The sequence below is a fragment of the Carassius gibelio genome, chromosome B3, assembly GCF_023724105.1.
Source record: "Carassius gibelio isolate Cgi1373 ecotype wild population from Czech Republic chromosome B3, carGib1.2-hapl.c, whole genome shotgun sequence".
Taxonomy (NCBI): Eukaryota; Metazoa; Chordata; class Actinopteri; order Cypriniformes; family Cyprinidae; genus Carassius; species Carassius gibelio.
The window spans coordinates 4711090-4733810 of record NC_068398.1 but is presented as its reverse complement, the minus strand read 5'-3'; the positions used below and the strand labels follow the sequence as shown (position 1 = coordinate 4733810).

Genomic DNA, 22721 nt, shown 5'->3' with positions numbered 1-22721 from the left:
CCCTATTTAAATATATTTTAATTCATGTAATTTATTTGTGTGATCAAAGTTGTATTTTCAGCATTTTTACTCCAGTCTTCAGTGTCACATCCTTCAGAAATCATAATATGCTGATTTGCTGATTATCGATTTTTAAAACATCATTTTTTTTACAGTTTTTTTTTTCAGTATTCTTTGATAAATATAAGGATCCAAAGATCAGCATTTATGTTAAATAAAAAGCTTTTGCAACATAATACACTATATCATTCAAAAGCTTAGAGTCAATATATAATTTTTGTTTTGGGGGAAAAAAAATTATAGAAATGAACATTTATATTTAGCAAGGACTCTTTTGTGGGTTCGAGTCTCAGGCCAGCAACACCACTGCTCCGCAGCATAAATGATGACCACTGCTCCGGGTGTGTGTTCACTGCTGTGTGTGTGTGCACTTTGGATGGGTTAAATGCAGAGCACGAATTCTGAGTATGGGTCACCATACTTGGCTGAATGTCACGTCACTTCACTTTGAATTGATCAAAAGTGATGATAAAGTAATCATTTTTCATAATGTGTTCTTGTTGTTGTTTTTTTGTTGTTGTTGTTGTTTTGAGAAGCAAATCAGAATATCAGTATCTTTTCTGAAGGATCGTGTGACTGGAGTAATGATACAAAAAAAAAAATCAGTTATGAAATCTCAATAAATTACATTTTGAAATATATCCAAATAGAAAACAGTTAATTTAAATAGGTTAGTAAAAATATTTCACATTATTTTTTTTTATCACATAATAAGGCAGAATAGTTTCTATTCTGTAATAAATGCTATGTCAATTGGTACTGCATTGGTCATCCTTTATTAATCACCTGCTGGAAATTTATTGAAAAACCATATATTGTTGCAATTGTATGTTTAATGTCTTCGTGTTTTATATGCTGTTATATCCTCAAATCTGGTCCCAACAGCAAACACTGAGAATAAAGAGAGATGATCTGAATGTCTTGTTGAATGGGTGTTGATAGAGGCTCATCAATATTAACAGAGCTGCTGAAAAGACTCTTTATTTCATGTAAATAGTTCTGGTTTTCAGCTCATTTATTATGCTGATGCCTCAGATCTCCTGTAAATTGCCACTTAAAGCTCATTTCCTTGGTGTCAACAAGAAACTTTTTTGTGTTTAGTTTTTCAGCTGTTTTTCTTACCACTATTTATGTTTATATATATATATATATATATATATATATATATATATATATATATATATATATATATATATATATATATATATTAACATTGTGTTGTAAAACCGATCTTGGTAAGGTGTTTTTTTTTTCATCTTCTCTCATGCTGCAATTCACCTTCAGTGAAGCTCCTCCCACAGGAATGACATCATCAGTGAAGCTCCTCCCACAGGAATCACATCATCAGTGAAGCTCCTCCCACCGTAGTTCACCAATAAATGCTGGAACATCTCATCAGTTCAGAAGAGAAGACGAGCATCAAATCACCAGAAGAGCTGAAATCTGTCAAGTCTGAGTTTATTAAAGAGGACAGAGAGAAGATGAGAGATCAAGAAGCCTCAACCCTCAGAATCAAACACACTGAAGATACTGAACAAACAGGTTGGTGTTTATTATTGATTTCTCATTCATCCGTGATTCTGAAAAACTCAATTAAATCAGATTTAGTTAAATGCTTGATTCACAGTTTTTGCAAAAGTAAATGCAATAATTGATCTAAGTATATGATTTAAGCAAAATCTGATAGTTTACTAATTTACTTCCCATAAAATATAGCAGTTATTCATCGTGATAGAGATTATTTTTCTTACAGTAACTTTGGTAACAGGGTTGATGAATGCGACCAACACTATACAGTTTATGTACTTGTTTAAAAAGTGTGACAATAGATTGAGATAATTTAATGAAATAATAGCAAGGATGGGATGGCATTATTTTATAGTACTAACCAGTTTGTAATAAGTTGTTATATGGAACTACTATTTAAATAATAATTTTTTTATTAAATAGTATTAGTCATAACCAATAATCATAATGTTTAGTTTGTGCCCCCCAGATCCATGTTAATGAGATTCTATTTGACACTGGAATCCAAATGAAAGAAGAGATAAAATATAGTAAAATATAAAGAGTTAAATAGAATTATCAAATGTCCTCTTAAAGCAACACCATTGGCGCTTTAAGAAACACCCTTTTAAAGCAACACTGTTGGCGCCATTAACTTTTGGCGCTCTAGCGGTTTTTAAACAGAGCTACACTCATCCCGCGGAAGAACATTTTAACCGGATCTACTTCTCTAAGTTTATGTCTATGGCGATTCAAGCAGGTATGTGTTACTCCGCAGCGGTGACCCAACCAGGCTACAATAGTCCAAACATAATCACTTATTATAAATGTACCGTAGTGATCTGCGATAAGACAAAAATGCGGTTAGGTAGATGTATTCATGATGTACTCGCTCATCATATACATTTAACAAATTTTGGACACAGAAAAAGTTACAAAGTTTTGCTTTAAATGATCATATAAATTACTTAAATTCGAAGAAGTGGTACTAAAATTAAGTCAGAAATACTTTTATTTCCTTAATGCTTTAAAAAAAGCTGGGAAATCAATGTATCTAATTCATGGAAGGTTTCAGGGATGTAGGCTATAACCAATTATTAAAATCATTATGATAATGCATAGCAGTTACATCAGTTCTCACTTTTATGTCCTTTCACTTTATATTTCTCTTTCAATTTTGATGTACTGAAAATGAAATTCAGCCTTTTCTCCCTTTCATTTCAGAGCTGATGGAAGAGAACGAGAAGAGTGAAGAACTGAGTGAAGTGGAGGAGGAACATTACGACAAACCTGGAGAAAAACCTTTGAGTCGCTCAAAGACCAAAAATACATTTTTAAAGAAAAGTAGAGCCAAGAAATCTTTGACCTGCACTCAGTGTGGAAAGAGTTTGACATGCAAACGTAATCTTGATGTTCATATGAGGATCCACACCGGAGAGAGGCCGTTCACGTGCGATCAATGTGGGAAGGGTTTCACACAAAAAGTACACCTTCAAGGACACATGAGAAACCACACTGGAGAGAAGTCATATGCATGTGATCAGTGTGAGAAAACTTTCACTCACAAACACAGCCTTGTTATCCACTTGAGAGTTCATTCTGGAGAAAAACCATTCACATGTGATCAGTGCGGGAAGAGTTTCACACAAAAACCTCATCTTACGGGGCACATGAGGATCCACACCGGAGAAAGGCCTTACCCTTGCAATCAGTGCGGGAAGAGTTTCACGCAATCATCATACCTTACGCTTCACATGAAGATTCACACAAGAGAGAAGCTGTACGCATGTGATCAATGCGGTAAAACTTTTCTGTGGGCTTCATACCTGAAGAATCACCTGAGACTTCATACAAAGGAGAAGCCACATTCGTGTCACTTGTGTGAAAAGAGTTTTTCACTTCTACAACATTTAAAAGAACATCAAAAAAACCATAATGATGTAAGAGAGTACATGTGCTTTGAGTGTGAAAAGACCTTTACTTTAGCACGCTATTTAAAACACCACCAGAGGATTCACACTGGTGAAAAACCGTATACGTGTTCACATTGTGACAAGAGATTCAATCAGGCAGAAAATCTGAAAACACATGAGAGGCTCCACACTGGAGAAAAACCGTACAAGTGTTCACACTGTGACAAGAGATTCAATGAGGCAGGAAATCTGAAAAGACATGAGAGGATCCACAGCAGAGAGAAGCAGGACATATGTGATCAGTGCGGGAAGAGTTTCTCTGTTAAACACTTGAAGCAACATCTGAGTCTCCATGCTGTGGAGAAACCAGATCACTACAATCCACGTGATGAGAGGTTAGTTCAGTTATCTTCTTTTTCTTTCATATGAAAAGCATTCTGAAATCACAGTGAACAGTACATCTTTATGTGCTGAACAGTAAAGTGTCTTCTGTGTAAGTCACTTTCCTAACAGCCACACTAAGCGTATTATATTAGAGGATATTTTGTTGTATGCTCCAGGGCTCTGAACCGGTTCAAGGAACGAAAACGAAAACCGGAAACGAACGATATTTTGACAGGAACAGAACCAGAAACAGAAACGAAATGAATTTGTATAGTTCCGAACAGAATCGAAAATTTGAAATGGACATTAACCGGTTAATAGCGTTATTTTATCGTTCCGTTTAATATTTGAAATTTGCTGTCAAACAATCATGAATTCCAGCAGTATATGCAAATGTGACGCTGAAGCAGTGAGTGAAATGTCCGCTCAGCTGTGGACTCAGTCAAGTCTCAATGGCAATGCACCGCCTTCAGGGCCAGATTAAGATCAAATTGGACCTGATGACGCAGCATGTGCATACTACACTCAAGTAGAGACCAGGGAGTACCGCGGGATCCAGCGCAACCGAGTGCCTGCCGGACAATATTTGATTGACAAGATATTATTGTGTGCGGGTTCCGGGAAAATAAAGTTATTTGCGGGACTCCTGCAAAGTGGAAATATGTAGCAAAATAAAATGACTAAAAACAGATAAACCTTTATTTATAATAGACTAAAATAAAATAAAATAGACTTTGCGGAATGGGAGGATGCTGATGAAACCATGGACAGCGACGTGTAATTTCCATTCCGAAATAGCGAGAGATCCAGAGGTGGAAAAGGCGATATCAAGAGTTTCTGAGATTAAGCAAATTAGCTAACAGGCCATGTAGGCTAATTTTCATTCCAGCTCCCAGCGCACCATTGCTTTCAGTAATTGCGGTCGCATAAGTGAACAGAGACGGATCTGAAGCCCTCATCAATGAAGGACATGCTATTCCTGCACGCACTACATTAGTAGTAGTCTACAATTTTTTTTTTTAAATTCCGTTTATTTTTAAATTATTTATTTATTTTGCTAAATATTTAAAATTGGTCTATTTTGTTATTGAGGATAAATGATTTTTTTTTTTTGTTTAATGTTTGAGGAAAAGAAGCCATTCTTAAGCAGCAGGCTAATTTTCCTTTGAACATGAAATAAATCCAGGTTTATTATTATAATTCATTAGGCTATACTACAGCCTAATAGGTATATTTTTTATTTACATTTCTTACTTTTTTACTGTATTTCTATGTTCTATCTATGTTCTAAGTTCCATGTTCGTTCCTTTCATCCATTTAATTAAACGCAAATAAAACGAAACATTTGTTTCTCTTTTAAATTTATATTCAACAGGGGAGCAATTGAAAAATAACATATTTTTGCGGGAGTGGGACAGAAAAATCCATCCCGCGCGGTCTCTACACTCAAGCGCCTTTTCCTGCCTTTTCCTGCCCAACCGAGGACCGCAGCTCTCCTTTGATTATTCCCAGCTTTGAGAAGCTCCGCTCGCCAGAGTCATTGGACACCATCATGCACAGATAGATGCGCTAAATAATTTCGACATATGGAAACGTCTGAGAAAGATTTAACGATGACAAAAGCTCGTACAAGCTCTGCTGATTCGTTCACAGTCACCGGTTTCTGAGTGCAGCAAACTCAGATCAGCTGATTTTGACCGATTAATAATCAGTTAAACGGTTTAAAAAGTCATTTATTTATTTTCAGTAAATTATCAAAATATTTAAAAAGGTTTTCCTGCATGGTTATATATATATATATATATATATATATATATATATATATATATATATATATATATATATATATATATATATATTAGCCTAGAGAGAGAGAGAGAAACTATATACGTTTTTTAGAGAAAAAAAAAAAAAATATTTCATTCAGAAATAGACATAATGCAGACACAAAATGTTTACAAACATTAGGCTATTTTTTTAATAATCATTTGTTATTCAAATACATGGCGAATATGGAGTCTTTGATTTTGTGTCGAATGAGAAACCCAACGTTGGTTTCAGTTTCGTTTTAGTCTAAATTAATTAGTTTTGGTTTGTCGTTAATATTGCTATAGCTTCTTATATTTGTAATTCTTGTTCTTTTCTAAATACTGTTAATTGAAATCATTTTGTTGTGGAGTGAGGGGAACTAAAATAGCCTAGCGGAGCTTCTCAAATTTCCCAGAAGCTGAACAGTTTTCATTTGCTATTAACCTCAAAATAATTATTGAATGAAATTTGGAGTCCGGCTGTCGGACGCATATACAGCGTTACTTATTATACATTTACTATTATTTTATATTCTTTATATTAAATAACATTTTAGCATCCAGATACATCGGGAACATGGAAACATTTGGATTCGTGCCGAATGAGATAGGTAGGCGTCAGCTTCAGCTTACATTAATTTTTTTTTGGATTGAGGTTTTTATAGCCTAAACTTTAGAGGGTTTGATTTGAAGAGAAACTAATGACTGTTTTTATAATGTTTTTTAACATTTTGCTTTAGACTACAGGCATTTTAGCATTCATTATTTCGGAAAGTAATGGCTAATAAAATGCAATGTGAGCTGCGACGTACGTTTTTTTTACTCTCAAAACGCAATCTTACAAGTGTTTTTTTTTTTTTTTTTTTTTTTAACAAAACAGCAAACATTTTTAAATATCTTAAAAAAAACTTTTAAAGTGTTGATAGTTTTTTTTGTGTGTTTTTTTTTTTTTTTTTTTAAGTAGGCCTAGCTTACATTTGGAAAAATCTGGAGCAAGCTGTGAACTGTAAGTGTTAGATCTGTGTTTTTTCCTTTTTTTGAGTAAGGAAAGACTATACTTTATTATTATTATTAAATTATTATTATTAGGCAAATTATAGGCAAATAATATTGTTTTTAAAAAAATAAGGTTATTAACCGGTATTTTTTCCTCCCGAACCGGTTTAGGAACGGTAATAATATCAGAGGAACGCAGAACAGAACCGTTAAAATATCGATTCTGCTCGGAGTGAACCGATTGAATTTTTTTTTTTCGTTTTCAAGCCCTGGTATGCTCTGTAGCTGCTTTAAAATTGTAACATTATTATAAGATACTGAGATAAAACAGGTTCGTATGTGCATGAATTTGTTCTTAACCTCATCCTAATGTTAGTGAATTTGGAGTATTGTAAATGAGCGGCCTCACAAGGTTAGTAGTTTGAATAAAACATGACCAAACCATCTCCATGTAGAGGTCTACACAGGTCCAAAAATTTAACTGACCCGGACCTGTCAATTATTTGAAAACTAGACCCGAACCCGGCCGGGAAGACACAGACCTGACTTAACCTGATCGGCACATCCACAGCAAATTGCTATTAACAAGTCAATAAATTTTGAGGTACATGATCAATGTCACTATTTTTTTTTTTTTTTGTATGTAATTCGTCTTAGAACAAACCCACTTTCCAAAAAAGTTGGGACACTGTACAAATTGTGAGTAAAAAATGTTGAAAAAAAAATGTTGAAAGTTAGACATTTTGACGCCACTGCATCACATACAGGAATGCTACTGTAATGGAGATCACAACATGGGCTCAGGAATACTTCCAGAAAACATTGTCAGTGAACACAATCCACCGTGCCATCCGCTGTTGAAGGCTAAAACTCTATAGGTCCAAAAAGGAAGCCATATCTAAACGTGATCCAGAAGCACAGGTGTTTTCTCTGGGCCAAGGCTCATTTAAAATGGACTGTGGCAAAGAGGAAAACTGTTCTGTGGTCAAATCAAAATTTGAAGTTCTTTTTGGAAAACTGGGATGCCATGTCAAGGACAACCCAAGTTGTTATCAGCGCTCAGTTCAGAAGCCTGCATCTCTGATGGTATGGGGTTGCATGAGTGCGTGTGGCGTGGGCAGCTTACACATCTGGAAAGATGAGCACCATCAATGCTGAAAGGTATATCCAAGTTCTAGAACAACATATGCTCCCATCCAGACGTCGTGTCTTTCAGGGAAGAACTTGCATTTTCCAACATGACAATCCCGGACCACATACTGCTCAATTACAACATCATGTCTGTGTAGAAGAAGGATCCGGGTACTGAAATGGCCAGACTGCAGTCCAGATCTTTCACCCATAGAAAACATTTGGTGCATCATAAAGAGGAAGATGCGACACAGAAGACCTAAGACAGTTGAGCAACTAGAAGCCTGTATTAGACAAGAATGGGACAACATTCCTAATCCTAAACTTGAGCAACTTGTCTCCTCAGTCCCCAGATGTTTGCAGACTGTTATAAAAAGAAGAGGGGCTACACAGTGGTAAACATGGCCCTGTCCCAACTTTTTTGAGATGTGCTGATGCCAGGAAATTTAATATCAACTTATTTTTCCCCTAAAATTATAAATTTTCTCAGTTTAAACATTTGATATGTCATCTATGTTGTATTCTGAATAAAATATTGAAATTTGAAACTTCCACATCATTGCATTCTGTTTTTATTTACAATTTAAACAGTGTCCTAACTTTTTTGGTATCAGGTTTGTATTTAGTGTAGAGTGTGAAATATTTATTGTTCATCTCACATCATGTCTATTAGAAATGGAACTTGTTTGTTTTTGCCAGAACTTCCACAAATCAAACAAGAGTTCACAGAAGAACCAGAGGACAGAGAGAAGATGAGGGATCCAGAATCCTGCAGAATGAACCATCACGATTCTGAAGAACAAACAGGTTGGTGTTCTCATTCATCATTTATCATGCTGACAAAGCTTGTGCCATGTAGTAAACGATGTGATTGCTTACAGATTACATGTCAAGTGTGCGCCATACACTAGAGTTTCATGGCAAAACTACTGATTTAAAACACAATCTTCATTACATTAAAATAGATCATAATTCTGCACAGCAGTTGACTAAATTTGATGGGATTAAAATGACAATGTCACTTGGTTAAATGTTTCTTTTAGACTCGATGGACGTGAACAAGAAAGGAAAAACCAAAGCCAAAAAATCTGTCACCAATATTCTTATGTAAATCAAGCCTGAAGATTCACATGAAAGTTCACACTGGCAAGAACAGTGCTTTCACTCTGAAATCAAGTCCTTTACCACAGATAATAAACAGAAAGAGCACCAGTAAGTCACAGAAATGAGCAGAAACCCTGGAAACACATGAAAGGATTAACACTGGAGAGTTTCATTAAATATCTAGTCTTCGCTCTTGATCACTGTAACCAGATCATCTTCTAATCCAGCAGGGTGACACCAGGGGGGTGAATTTAGTCTAAAAGTGGGGTGGGGGTATAATATTTTATATTATATAAATATAAAAATTCTTAAGAGCAGTTGTTGAAGGGGACACAAATAATACAGCTAAAGTTGTACTTGTAAAGAAAAGTTTACACAGAAGAATGCCGTACTACTATTAGTGTTCTCTTGTTGGTCTGATTGCATCTTCTGTCCTCATTTGTAAGTCACTTTGGACTGCTAAATGATTAAATGTAAATATACCGTGCCAAATTAAACAACTTCAAGCTGTCGTGTCCGTTATACATTACCATCCGTCAAGCAGGTAACATTAATATTGCTAACATATTTTGGCGGGGTTCCTCTGGTAAAATTTTCATGCATTATTGGGGTCGCTTCAACATGCAGACATGTGGCAATACTTAGGTGACGTAAAAGAGGAAAGCAGGTGTTTGGACCAAAGCATTGTGAGGCAAGGGCAAGGGAGGGGGAGTCTCGAAATGTTTCTAAATTTAAAACGTATTTTTGGCACGTTTGCATTTGTGTTGTTTTACTACTTTAAAGGTAATTTAAAGTATAAAAGGTTATTTACAATATGCAGCATGGTTTTTAATAATATTTTTAGGGGGGAGAACCCTCAGATGGAGGGGTCCTGACCCACCTGTGATTTTCACCAATGGGTGACACCAAATGTGACACGATAAAGACATTTCTTCCATCGAAATCTGTCCTAATCAGCTCCAGCGGATGACATGACAAAGAAACATCCTCCAAAGTTATCAAAATTAATCGTTACGTTTTTACCTTTCTTAATGAGTTTGTATCACTCAGTTCTTCTTTATAAGTATAGTTTATTTTTTATATAAACTCAGTTTTCTTGTGCTGCCACAGTTCAGGGAGTTGAAGACTCCAATATCTAATCTAATCTAATATACATTTTTAACTGGTTCTTTATTGTTATCCATAAGACATTTTGCTTCTCTTCTTCTCTTGAGATGTTCTGGCCCTCTAATACGTCAGTAAAGAAAGAGTTTGCTGTCATTTTTTTAAACTTTTACTTAATTTTTATATTTACTTCCAGTAATAATGGATTAAACTCATTTTATCAACATCTTATTGTTATTGCCTGTTTTTAATTTCTTGTTGATCATGCTTGTTTCAGGAATAATTTCTTAGTTTTAGTTTCGAAGGCCGTGAAGTCTTATGTTTGCTTTTGGGGATTTCCATGTCTTACATTTCTCAATAAATGCCTAATAAATTTCAACAAAAACGTTGACTGACATAAAAATTTGTCGACTCACAGTCCCTTCTCTCATTTAGTCAGCGTTGAGTCTTTAACATTTTACAGGCTCATTTCTGAATTGGTTTCTGGGTCAGCAATACTTTTCTAGCTTCACCATTCTGAAATACACATTTAGTGCTGCAGGTTTGGAAAATTATTATTAATCTGAGTGAAAGTAGCTTTATTGTTCATCCCAAAAAGGCAAAAAAATCACTTTCACTTAAGTGGACGAAGGTCTAATGTGTTTAAGTCTCTTACGTGCTCTTCTGCAAAGTTCACTTAATTTATCAGGATTCAGTTACAATTTTTATCTTAGTCTGTGTTGAATCGGACTCCAATTTCAAGTGATCATTAAATTTAGGCTGTATTTCTAATGAAAATCTGATCACAAATATAGATTATGTATTTATTTAGATATTTGATTATTTTGGATATCCCATACTTTTCAGTTATTTGTTCATCCAGGACCCAATGTCTCATTTGAGTGTCACATGGCCTGTGTGGATCTCCCAATCACAAACTCGACAGTCTGGTTTTAATCAAAGGATGTAGGTTGACTAATATATTTTAAATGCCTGCTGCTTGCTTTTGATATAATTTATAGTGTAGTGTAGTTTCCCCTTCAACAGAAATCATATGGTCCCACATGATGTGCCACATGCTCCACTTTGAAGCTAAAGTAAATTTATGTATGTAATATAAAACCTTAACGTTTCTAATTTTGAGCTATCTTGTATCGTTCTTTTCAGTGTGTTAATCAGAAGGAAGTGTAAATTTAAAATAGTCTCTTTCATTCTGTCAACTTTAGATTCACACAGTTCACACAGAACTAAAGCTCCAGACCTCCTGTGTACAATAATGTTGATCTTGATCAGATTTTAATATCATATGTTCAGATAATAATATTAATACTAATAATATTAAGAACTGTAATATTAAATCACCACACAGCATCTGATAAGGCAGACAAAGAGTTAAACATGAGACCAGATGATAAAGATACTGAAGCTCCACCCTCTTACATAACTTACCAGGAAGTGACAGTCTTATTTCTCCTCTCTCTTCTCTACTGATCAAATCACAAAAAAAATCAGTAATCAGTGGAGAATGAAGAGAAACACTTTGAAGAAGGATTTTTGAGCCGTTTGTTTCTGAAAAGACAGCATTCAAAAGTAAAAAATGGATTCACTATCTTTAGAAGAGCTTTCTTGTCCTGTATGCTACGACATCTTCAAGGCTCCTGTTATTTTATCATGTAGTCACAGTTTCTGTAAAGCGTGTCTTCAACAGTTTTGGAGAACCAGGGATACGCAGGAGTGCCCTGTCTGCAGGAGAGTATCATCACATGCTGAACCTCCATATAATCTTGCATTAAAAAACTTGTGTGAATCGTTCCTGAAGCAGAGAAATGAGAGGCATTCATCTGGGGAGTTCTGCAGTTTACACAGTGAGAAACTCAAACTCTTCTGTCTGGAAGACAAACAGCCTGCGTGTGTGGTGTGTTTTACATCAAAACAACATGACAACCATAAATTCAGACCCATCAGTGAAGTGGTTTCATCACATAAGGTAAGACAGATACAAGTGCTTCTCAAAAAATTAGAATGTTGTGGAAAAGTATTTATTTCAGTAATTCAACTCAAATTGTGAATTGGTGGGTTTTTGTTAATTGTGAACCAAAATCATCACAATTAAAAGAACCAAAGACTTGAACTACTTCAGTCTGTGTGCATTTAATTTATTAAATACACGAGTTGAATTACTGAAATAAATGAATTTTCCACGACATACTAATTTATTGAGATGGACCTGTGTATGATTTTTATGTCTATATATTGTACTGTGGTCCCACCATATAGGTACATATGTGTTTGTGTGTGTGTGTGTGTATATACCAAGGTCTGGGACTGTGTGACGTCAGTGGGTTAAATGATTATAAATACAAACAAATTACTTTGCACCATTTTGCCTATATTGTGCTTTACATATATGAACATATCACACACATTTCTGGTGTCTTATAGATTGTCACTTTAAATTTCAGGAGGAGGTCAATACAGCACTGATGACCTTAAAAAAGAAACTTCAACACCAAGAAAACATTAAAGGAGAGTTTGAGAAAACACTTCAACACATCAATGTGAGGATTGATATTTTTTTTCTTTTACATAATTGCAAATGAATGCCCTCTTAATTGACTGGAAAACACAATCACACACGTGCACGCAGTCATTTGTGTAAAACATCTATTAGCTGGCTGCTTCATAAACGGGCAGAAATATGTGGCAATCTCATTAGCTACAAAGCAAAAACCCCAATGTCATTACTCTCATTAAAATAATAAAAATTAGTGTTAAAAACTAATTATGAAGCAGTTTTAAAGTTAACGAGATAATTAAGTGATTGAGTGCTTATTAAACTCCTCTTTATTTTTCTGTAATATATTGTGCTGAGAGGTAGTTTAGGAGAGATGAACGACAGACACATACTCTGCAAGCGTACTTGTTTTACTGAGAACTCATGCTCAAAAACAGGCCATACACGTACATTCAATAGGGGCGTGGTTTACTTAAATCTCACTCAGAATAGTCTATTACACTCCTTCCCCCTTAGATTTGAACATCTTCCTTACAACATAAACAGCTTGAAAACATTTTTTTTTTTTTTACTGTAACAGAAAACCACAATGGCTTCCAACCACTTAGATGACAGTATTACAAAATAATATAAAAAAAAATATTACAACAGCTGTTTCTATAACTTCAAGCAATAGCAAAGAACACCTATAATACTGTGACTTATAAATCCAGCCTTTTTGGAGCAGTACGAATCCTCTGAGCATATCTCCGAACAGTTTCCACAGCAGGTGTTGCACTCCTTGGAACTTGTGGTGTCAATTTCTCAGTGCTCTCAGGGCTCTTAGGCTCAATGATTGGCATGGAACAGTCACCAACGGTAGGAAAATTCAGTGGTCCTCTGTTATCATCAATGACACTTGAATTTGGGATCTCTAACACACCAGGCATGGGGGATCCTTCTGCAGTGTTTCTGGGCAACATATGGTCCACATGCACAGTGCGCCTTCTCTGACCCTCCTGCACGACATAACTTACAGGACCCTTTCGCTCAATCACTGTTGCACTCAACCATTTCTCCTGCCCTCCTCTGAAATTTCGGACGCTTACTGGTTCTTCCTCCACAAAGGATCTTAGGACTCGTCTTCCTCGATCATGTTGTTTCTTTTGTTCCAGCTGTTTGTCTTGAACCGAATTTGCTAGATCAGGCTTCAACAGTGAAAAACGAGTTCGGATGTGACGTTTTAGAAATAGCTCGGCTGGTGTTTTTCCAGTTACGGTATGAGGTGTAGAACGATACATTATCAAGAAATTTGCCAATTTGTGCTTGAGTGAAAGCATCTTCTTACCATGTTTTTCACAAACATTTTTCAGAAGTGAGTGTTTAAGTATCTGAACAGATCTTTCTGCAGCACCATTTGAGGCTGGATGATAGGCAGGGACTTGTGTATGTTTTATTCCATTTCCCTTTAGGAAATCAGTGAACTCAGAAGACTCAAGCTGTGGCCCATTATCGGAGACCACCTCCTCTGGTATTCCATATGCTGCAAACAATTCTCGCAATGCATCGATGGTGAGTGAGGAGGTGATTGATGACATTGGCACCACCCCTAACCATTTTGTATGACTGTCGATCACTACTAGGAAGAACTGCTTGTCTTTTCTGCAAAATCAATGTGGATCCTCTGCCATGGCCTCTCAGGCCATCTCCAAGGATGAAGTGGTGCTCCTGCAGGTGAATTTTGAAATGCCAGACAGCAGCTACAGCTGCGCACTCTCTCTTCAATGCAGCCATCTAATCCTAGCCACCACAGGTAACTACGAGCGAGGGCCTTCATACGGCAGATTCCTGGATGCTCATGGTGTAGCTCGTCCAGTAGTCTTGAACGATATTTGGGTGGAATTATAACACGCATTCCCCACAACACACAAGCCTTGGTCCTCCGACAGCTCATGTCTATGTGTGAAGTATGGTTTCAGATCCTCTTGCAGCACTTAGTTGGGCCAACCATTTACAGTATAATCCCACACTTTGCATAGTGTGGGATCTTTCCGTGTTGCTTGGGCTATATCCCTTGCAGACACTGTAAGATCATCCAACTGGGAAAAATAGAACACACTTCCTTCTTCCCCAGTACAATCTTTAACCACTGTTGGCAGTCTGGACATTGCGTCAGCATTCATGTGGTCAGCAGATTTCCGATACTCTATGTCATAATTATACGGCATCAACACTAATGCCCATCGCTGCATTTGAAGAGCTGCCAAAGTTGGTATTGCTGCCTTTGGTCCGAGAATCGCAAGCAGAGGCTCGTGGTCAGTTATTAGTGTGAACTTACGTCCATAAATATATTTATGGAACTTCCTTACCCCATAGATGATGGACAGGGCTTCTCGTTCTATTTGAGCATACCTTTTCTCGGTTTCCGTCAGCGTGCGAGACACAAATGCTATGGGGGGCTCCTCTCCATTGTCCATAATGTGCGAGATCACCGCGCCCACCCCATAAGGTGAGGCATCGCACGCTAATTTCAGAGGTCGATTGCCATCATAATGCACCAATACTGTGCTACTGAGCAACAGCTGTTGTGCCTCCACAAAGCCATGTCACAATCAGCAGTCCAACTCCACGGTTGCTTCTGCTTAAGTAGATTATGTAAAGGCTGAAGTCGACTGGAGAGATTTTGCAAGAAACGACCATAATAATTTAGGAGGCCCAAAAAAGACCGTAATTCAGTGACGTTGTTTGGCTTTGGGGCGTATACAATCGCTGCTACCTTTTCGTCAGTAGGATGAAGTCCCTCTTTATCGATGCGGTGCCCTAAATACTCAACACTGCTTTGCATGAACTGACACTTGGAAAGTTTTACTCTGAGGCCATACCTCTCCAGTCTGGTAAGCACTTCATCCAGTTTCTTGATATGGTCCTCTTTTGAGCTGGCAGTGACTAGAATGTCATCCAGGAAACAGGTGACATGATCTAGCCCTTGAAGGATTTGATCCATAACGGCCTGGAAAATAGAAGGAGCACTGGCCACTCCATAACTCAAACGATGGTACTTGTACAAGCCCCGGTGAGTATTTAAGGTAAGGTATTTCTCAGAGTGCTGGTCTAATTTAATTGCTGATAAGCATGCGCCAATTCCAGTTTACTAAACAATGTTCCACCTGCAAGCTTAGCAAACAAATCCTCTGTGTTGGGTAGCGGATAGGTTTCCTCCTCCAGATTCTGGTTTATGGTGACTTTATAGTCACCACATATGTGGATGGACTTATCGCTTTTTATCTGCCCAGTCACTTTTGTCAATTTTAGATACTATGCCTGCTTTTCCCAGTCTATCCAGTTCCTTTTCCACCGCCTCTCGTAATGCATAAGGAACAGGTCTAGCTTTCTGAAAGATTGGTGTTGCATCAGGACAGACTCGTATAGTTGCTTTGAAATCCTTAATGGCACTCGGTTTGTCAGAAAATACCTCTGTGTGTCGTCTCAACACAGTTTTCACTGCTGGGTCAGAGGCCACTTCAGCTTTCTCCACATTGAAAATGTTTGGCCAATCTAACTGAATTTTCTCCAGCCAGTTCCGGCCCAGCAGAGCTGGTCTTTCCCCTTTCACAATGACCAATGGCAGAGTCACATTCTGCTTTTCATACTGCACTGGCACCTCTACCGATCCCAGCAATGGAATTCTCTCGCCTGAATATGTAATTAGCTGCATGGTGGTTTTGCTTAATGGTAAGTGAGACAGGAACTCCTTGTATGATAGTTCTGACATTAGCGACACAGCTGCCCCTGTGTCCAGCTGCATGTCCATACACTTCCCATCCAATTTCACATTCACTACAATGCCTTTTTTCCATCTGAGGTTGTGTATATTGTATACACACCAAATAACTCTGATTCATCCTCTTTTCCTTCATTACCACTCTCTGCTTCCACATACTGTGTCTTCCAGTTGCTCTTTTATTTCTATAGGCTCTTACAATGTGTCCGATTTTAATATAAAATATCTGTTTTTATTCATACATGGTTGCCATGCTTTAAAGTCCCGTCAGTTAAAAATACTAATTCATGTTTCTTAAGTTCAGTAGATTTGCTTTCAAAAGATATAACTTCAAATTATATCAGTATCCATTGTTTCTCATTTAAAAGTATTTAAAACTTAATTTGCAAAATGAAGCTAATGAAATTTAGGTATTTGTGTCTCCAGAATAAGACAAGTGAGATGACTGAAATTAATGTGGTTTGATTTCAGTCTCAAGCTGAGCAAACAGAGCGTCAGATTAAACAGCAGTTTGAGAAACTTCACCAGTTTCTCAGAGATGAAGAAGAAGCTACAATCACTGCGCTGAGGAAGGAAGAGGAGCAGAAGATGCAGATGATGCAGGAGAAGCTGGAGGAGATCAGCAGACACATCTCAGCTCTTTCACACACAATCAAAGACACAGAGAAGTAGATGAAAGCCAGTGATGTCTACTTTCTGAAGGTCTGGTTTCAGGTGATTGATAGATTGATTGATTGATTGATTGAGTTGTTGTTGATAAATGGTCTGTTGGTTCTGCAGGAGTTTCCAGTCTCAATGGAAAGGTGAGTGATCTTCTGGTGTCTCTGGTCTCTCTGCTTCTGAAGTCAAAGGTCAGTTCTGATCCTTAATGTTCTTCCAGAGTCCAGATCCAATCACAGCCGGATCCACAGACACCTTCTGGAGCCTTGATTCATGTGCCACGATACTTGGGAAACCTGCCCTTCAGAGTCTGGAAGAAAATGCAGGACATCGTCCAATACAGTGAGTCTGCAGAAGATCTGAGCTCACATACAGATAAACAAATGCATAGCAACTGTCTGATGTGTTTGATCAACAGGATGGGTGTCATAATTCGAAATCATAATCTGTGTATAATTCACTCCTGTTATAGGATGTTATGTGAACATTAGAATAAAACTTTCTTTTGATTGTGTCCCATCAGCTCCTGTGATTCTGGATCCAAACACGGCTCATAGAGATATTTTTTTGCCTGATGATCTGAACGGTGTGAGTCACAACAAGAACAGTCAACCTGTTCCTGATAATCCAGAGAGATTTAACTGGTATCCCTGTGTTCTGGGTTCAGAGGGTTTTAACTCAGGAACACACTACTGGGATGTGGAGGTTAAAGGGTGTTTAGTCTGGATTCTTGGAGTAACTACAGCATCAAACCAGAGGAAGGGACGTGATTGTTTTAACATTGATGTCTGGAGTGTGGAGTATGATCAGGAAGGACTGTCTGAACCTTTTAACTTTCGTGTTGAACAGTACCTTGAGTATGTGAGAGTGTATCTGGACTATGACAGTGGAACAGTGTCATTCTCTAATCCTGTAACTAACACACATCTACATACATTCACAACCACTTTCACTCACACACTCTTTCCATTCTTTAGTTGTTATCCATCTCTGAAAATCTTACCCTTAAATACAAGGATCACTTACTTTTAGGCTTAAAGATGGCTTAAGGTGGGATGTTAATGAGTTAAATTGCTGAAATTAGGATCTGAGCCCACCTAAATATCTGTCTAGCCCGCCCAATAATAATTTTGATAAATATTACATTAATCTTTGTGTGCAATGATTAAAAGCAATCTGAGGCTGACTGCATGTTGAGAGGTTTATAGCAGAACTAACTTCCTCAACCAATTATAAAATAACAGCAGAAAATTGCAGTACTTTTCCTTTTATTATTTATTATTATTTAGTCATTTAGCAGATGCTTTTATCCAAAGGGACTTACAAATGAGGACAACAGAAGCAATCAACTGTAGCATTAAGTTTGCAAAACGTGCATCAGATACAAGGAAGACAGACAGGACTGGATCTTTTGCAATTATTCACAATGTACAAAATTACACAAGATGCAAACCCTTTTAAACAATTTGGTCCATTTTGGTGAACTCATTCAACCAATATATGAAAGTTATATAATTACCACTTGCTCCTGTTCTATGATATGCTCTAGGTCACCATGATTTTGCCAAGTAAGACATGTTCCTGGATCAACATCTTTTGATGATCCTGGATCAACATTATTGTCCAAAAATATAGACTTAACCCAATCCCTGCCCCTAAATCTAACCCTACCAATAATTTATTCCTAAAATCAGAGGGGAAATGATGGCTGAAGAGTGTAGAAGCACCTAACCCTGATTTTAAGCCTAAAACAGATATTTCCTGAAAAGTTGTCTCAAAATCGAAATTCTGAATGTTGTTCCAGGATCAACAAGGATGTTGATCCAGGAACATGTTGTACTTGGTGAAATCACGCTCACCATATGTTCTCCTTCAGAGAGCGTGTGAGTTACAAACAGAGTCAAGTTGTAAACATGTGATCAGCTGCACTGTAATGCATTCACATCATTTAATCTCCTAAATATATGCATTGACATTTTTTTCTTAGCCTGTCAACTGTATATATATATATATATATATATATATATATATATATATATATATATATATATATATACATAAAATTTAATTTGAAATAGCTAATAGAAGAGGACACCTCACCCAGCCATAATTTGAGACTTCCTTTCTTTCATTAACATGATGCTAATAATGCATGATGCATCTGTTCACGCAAACTATTTGTAATCCAGCTTTACCAACAGAAGACGTGAGTATAAGGTTTTTTTTAATGAATCTTTGCAAATTGCCTTTCCTAATAATGTGCCAATTTGAAAGTTTTACAATGAATGTTGCTAAAGAAAATGTCCCTCATAGAGCAGCTCAGAAAAGAGGGGCGGGGTCAGCAGAGCTCATCTGCATTTAAAGGAAAATGCTACAAACTGCTTGCTCTGAAAAGAGCAGTTTTTTGACAAGGTAAAAAGGGTGTTGTTTTACACTACCATTGAGAAATTTTCACTCATCTGTCCCTGTAACATCCAGATAAGATTCACATCACCTCTGTGATCTATCTGCTAAGAAACTACATTTATATGTTGAAGTAGTTGATGATGTGTTAACTGGCATTTTATCCAACACAAATGCTCTTCAATTTAATAACAGTACTAATTGGGCCAATAAAACAGATAACTTATGTTTAGTTACTTTATGTAGAATTGTTTATTTACATTACTTACATTTAACTAATGTAAACAGTACAGTACAGTACACACATCACTCACTCGCTCACTCAGACATCTATTTAATGTCTATTAGATGTGCTCATCTGCAATTCTTATTGAATATTTTACTCTCAGAAGTTATATGGACAATTAATAGGCTAATTGTCGGTAAGATGTACATGGTTTATGTAAATCCACTTTGGAGACGTCGAGTACTTGAACAGGACTGCAGCTCCTCTGTTAGCTATACATAAAAACGTTTTACTGCAAAATCACAAATATATTTTATTTTAGCATCTTTACACCTTCAACAGCTCTACAGTTTACTCTAAAGTAAAGAAGTTTTTCTTTTTTTGTCAGGTCAGATTTTCTGCACAGGTTTTATTTAAATATGGCAAATTTTTTAAGCATAATTATTTAATGTTTGAGTATGAGAACGCTGAGCATGTTTTTTAATTGTCTGTGTGGCTGCACCTCATCAGTGATCAGGCATCATATTTTATGAATAGGCTGTTGTTACTTTTTCTGATTCGGAGAGACCTTTTAAGACTGAAAATGAATCTGCTTATGTTTGTTATTTTATTTCTCTGTTTATGTGTTGTCTGTTGTAGTGTTGAAGTTAAGTAGAGTTGGTTGTGCCAGATTTAAATCTACAAACATGATGTTGTACATGAATTTCTGTTTTATGTAGGTGAGCTTTACATTCTTCAAGCTCATGAAAAAAAAAATCTGTCTACTTGAGGCGTCCAGTTCTCCATAGTTAATACTGGTCAATTTCACAAACAGACTACTATTTCATAACAATGTTATATAACGTTGACTGAAAGAATGCACTTTGTACACTCGCTAAGTATTTCTCTCATTTATTTCCATCGATCCTCTTGTCGCTTCTCTCTCCAGTCCAGCGGGAGGCGCTAAGACACATGCGCTTGTTTGCCAAACACCATTAAACACCAGAAGAAGAAGATTAGATCAACCGCACTCTCTGTTGTTTTGTCGTGATGCTGGCTTAATACTGTAAGAAAATTTACTTTCTGTAAGTAGAAAAAACAGTTTTTGAATCAGCTCAGCAAATACCTTTAATATTCTCATCCTCACAGTTATGACTAAGTTTTGAAGCGAGTAGGAATACCTGGAGGAGTATAATCTGAACTGAGATCTGCTGCTGTAAAGATGATGTTTGTTAAAGAGGAAAGTGAAGAGAACACGAGTGAACCAGAAACCTGGAGAATAAAACAGGAAGAACCAGAAACCTGGAGAATAAAACACGAGGAACCAGAAACCTGGAGAATAAAACACGAGGAACCAGAAACCTGGAGAATAAATCACGTGGAACAAGGAGGTTGATCTTTATTCCTTATTCATCTTTGATGACTGTTTGTGGTACAACAAAGTAACATAGACTTGACAGGGTGTCTGCTGATCCTTAAAAAGTTTTAATTCCCTTAATGTAAAACTATCATTAAAATGTCTAAAAGAATCTACCTTTCAAATGTGTTAAAATGGAATGGAACTGATTGATAAAATTAATATTTTATTTTCGCTCATTGTTTTTTTATAATTGCAAAAATGTCTTGATCTCAGATCACGTGAGACACATCAGATTCACTTTTTTACATTCGTGGTATCTCAGACATTTTGTGGGCAAAAGTTTACCTGTTTTCTGCCAAAAAAGTAATTAAAGTTATTTTATGACACTGTACTTTTGTAATAGTCGTCGATTCGATGCTTTGATTCGAGGAGCCTGATTCGACTACCAATCTAACAGCCGAATATTCGCGGGGTGTTATTGATTATGCCATTCTGACTATATGGGGGATAGTGATGCACGGGTCGTCTCATAACCCGTGGGTAACCCGCTGGTCGGGTTGGGGCGGGTAAAGAAATATTGCGATATCAGATTTACATCCGATACCAAATACATATAGTGTCAGTATAACCGATACAATACTTTTTACTTAAAAAAAAAAAAAAAACTTGTGTAGGGGAAGTGCAGTAGGTCTATGTCATTATTTCTGAAGTGAATGAATGATCAATTATTTACCCAATATTTTTTATTAATGTACTGAAGTCCACAAAATTATTAGTTGTTATGCACTGTAGAATGAATTATTTACAGCCTTTTAATATTAAAAAAAATAAATAAATAAAGAATAAAAAAAATCTCCCTTTTTTCTGGATTTAAAAGCAAATTAAATAAAGTGCACACAATTATTACTGAAGAGCAAGCAAAGAACAAATAAAGCTGTGCAATTACCTTCCCTGAGGCCCCCTTCTGGGTGTGCCATCAGCTTCGCTGCCGGGTTCACACCGCAAGTTTCAGCAGAGCAGAAGCAGCGCGTTAGCAGCAGGTAGGCAGAGCAGAAGCAGCGCGCGCCTATTTTGCTTTCACACCGACAGCGGAGGCAGCGCGCAACTCTATAATGGGTACGTTCGCATTGCTTTATTTCCCATTTAAAATACATTTAAATAAAAAGACTAGGCAAGAAGCTTTTTTAATTAATAATTTAATTGTTACTTTTGTTGGATCTTTGTTTTGCTGTCTTTGTTTTCGTACGTGTTGTTGATAGAAGAAAGGCCATCGCGCTATATTTGTTATTAAGGAGACTAAAAAGACCCAGACTTTGGGTTCATCCCATTAACCGACGTAGGAGAGAACATGGTGCATATTACCATCTTGTCACTGGGTTTGTTTGCAATCAAATTTACCAAAAAACACCCTGAAAACCAATTTAATAAACGGTTTTAAATTATGTGTATTGTAGATGGTTCACAGCCTTGACTTCCTGCTCATCTTGAAATCAGCATCAGGAAAGTGGGCCGGATGTGAAAGCAGCGTTTGCTCAGGATTGTAGAGGTAGAAGACACGAGCAAAGTATAATGAACGTAGATGAGAGATATTTAAATTAAAATATCGATTCAATTACAATTGTATCGATCCGATACCAATACCACTGTTGGCATCGATACTATCGATATCTAGATCGATCCGCCCACCCCTAGTTCAGAGATGTTCACAAGCTGCGCATGCGGAGCTAATAGTGCCGCACTCGTGCGCTGCTGTGGGAGGAACTTAATTGAAAAAGAAATTAGTCTTTTACTGTCTATGGTCAGTGGATTACGTAAACGAGAACGATTCGTTCA

The 22721-nt window shown here is 36.8% G+C and overlaps 2 protein-coding genes and 1 pseudogene across 7 annotated transcripts in view; all 3 read left to right on the top strand.

Annotated features, from left to right (window-relative positions):
• Nucleotides 1-11158, top strand: part of LOC127952559 (gastrula zinc finger protein XlCGF57.1-like) — a 50568-nt gene extending 39410 nt beyond the window's left edge. The window contains exons 2-5 of one of the 2 annotated variants that reach the window (XM_052551179.1): nt 1362-1602; nt 2791-3874; nt 8498-8605; nt 8842-11158. In XM_052551179.1, the coding sequence (XP_052407139.1) occupies nt 1440-1602; nt 2791-3874; nt 8498-8594 (1344 nt within the window). In that variant the 5' untranslated portion in view covers nt 1362-1439 and the 3' untranslated portion in view covers nt 8595-8605; nt 8842-11158. The remainder of the gene's footprint in view (nt 1-1361; nt 1603-2790; nt 3875-8497; nt 8606-8841) is intronic. The other variant, XM_052551180.1, reaches the window with a different exon arrangement.
• A 67-nt stretch (nt 11159-11225) lies between these two features.
• LOC127952555 (nuclear factor 7, ovary-like) lies at nt 11226-18952 on the top strand (annotated as a pseudogene).
• LOC127952600 (gastrula zinc finger protein XlCGF8.2DB-like) overlaps nt 18947-22721 on the top strand; it is a 25598-nt gene continuing 21823 nt past the window's right edge. For 4 of the 5 annotated variants that reach the window (XR_008152982.1, XR_008152983.1, XM_052551243.1 and 1 more), the window contains exons 1-2: nt 18947-20594; nt 20678-20919. Coding sequence is in view for 3 of the 5 variants with exons in the window: in XM_052551243.1 (XP_052407203.1) it covers nt 20751-20919 (169 nt within the window). In the remaining 2 variants the exon portion in view is untranslated. Of the gene's footprint in view, nt 20920-22721 lie in introns of all 5 variants that reach the window. The other variant, XM_052551241.1, reaches the window with a different exon arrangement.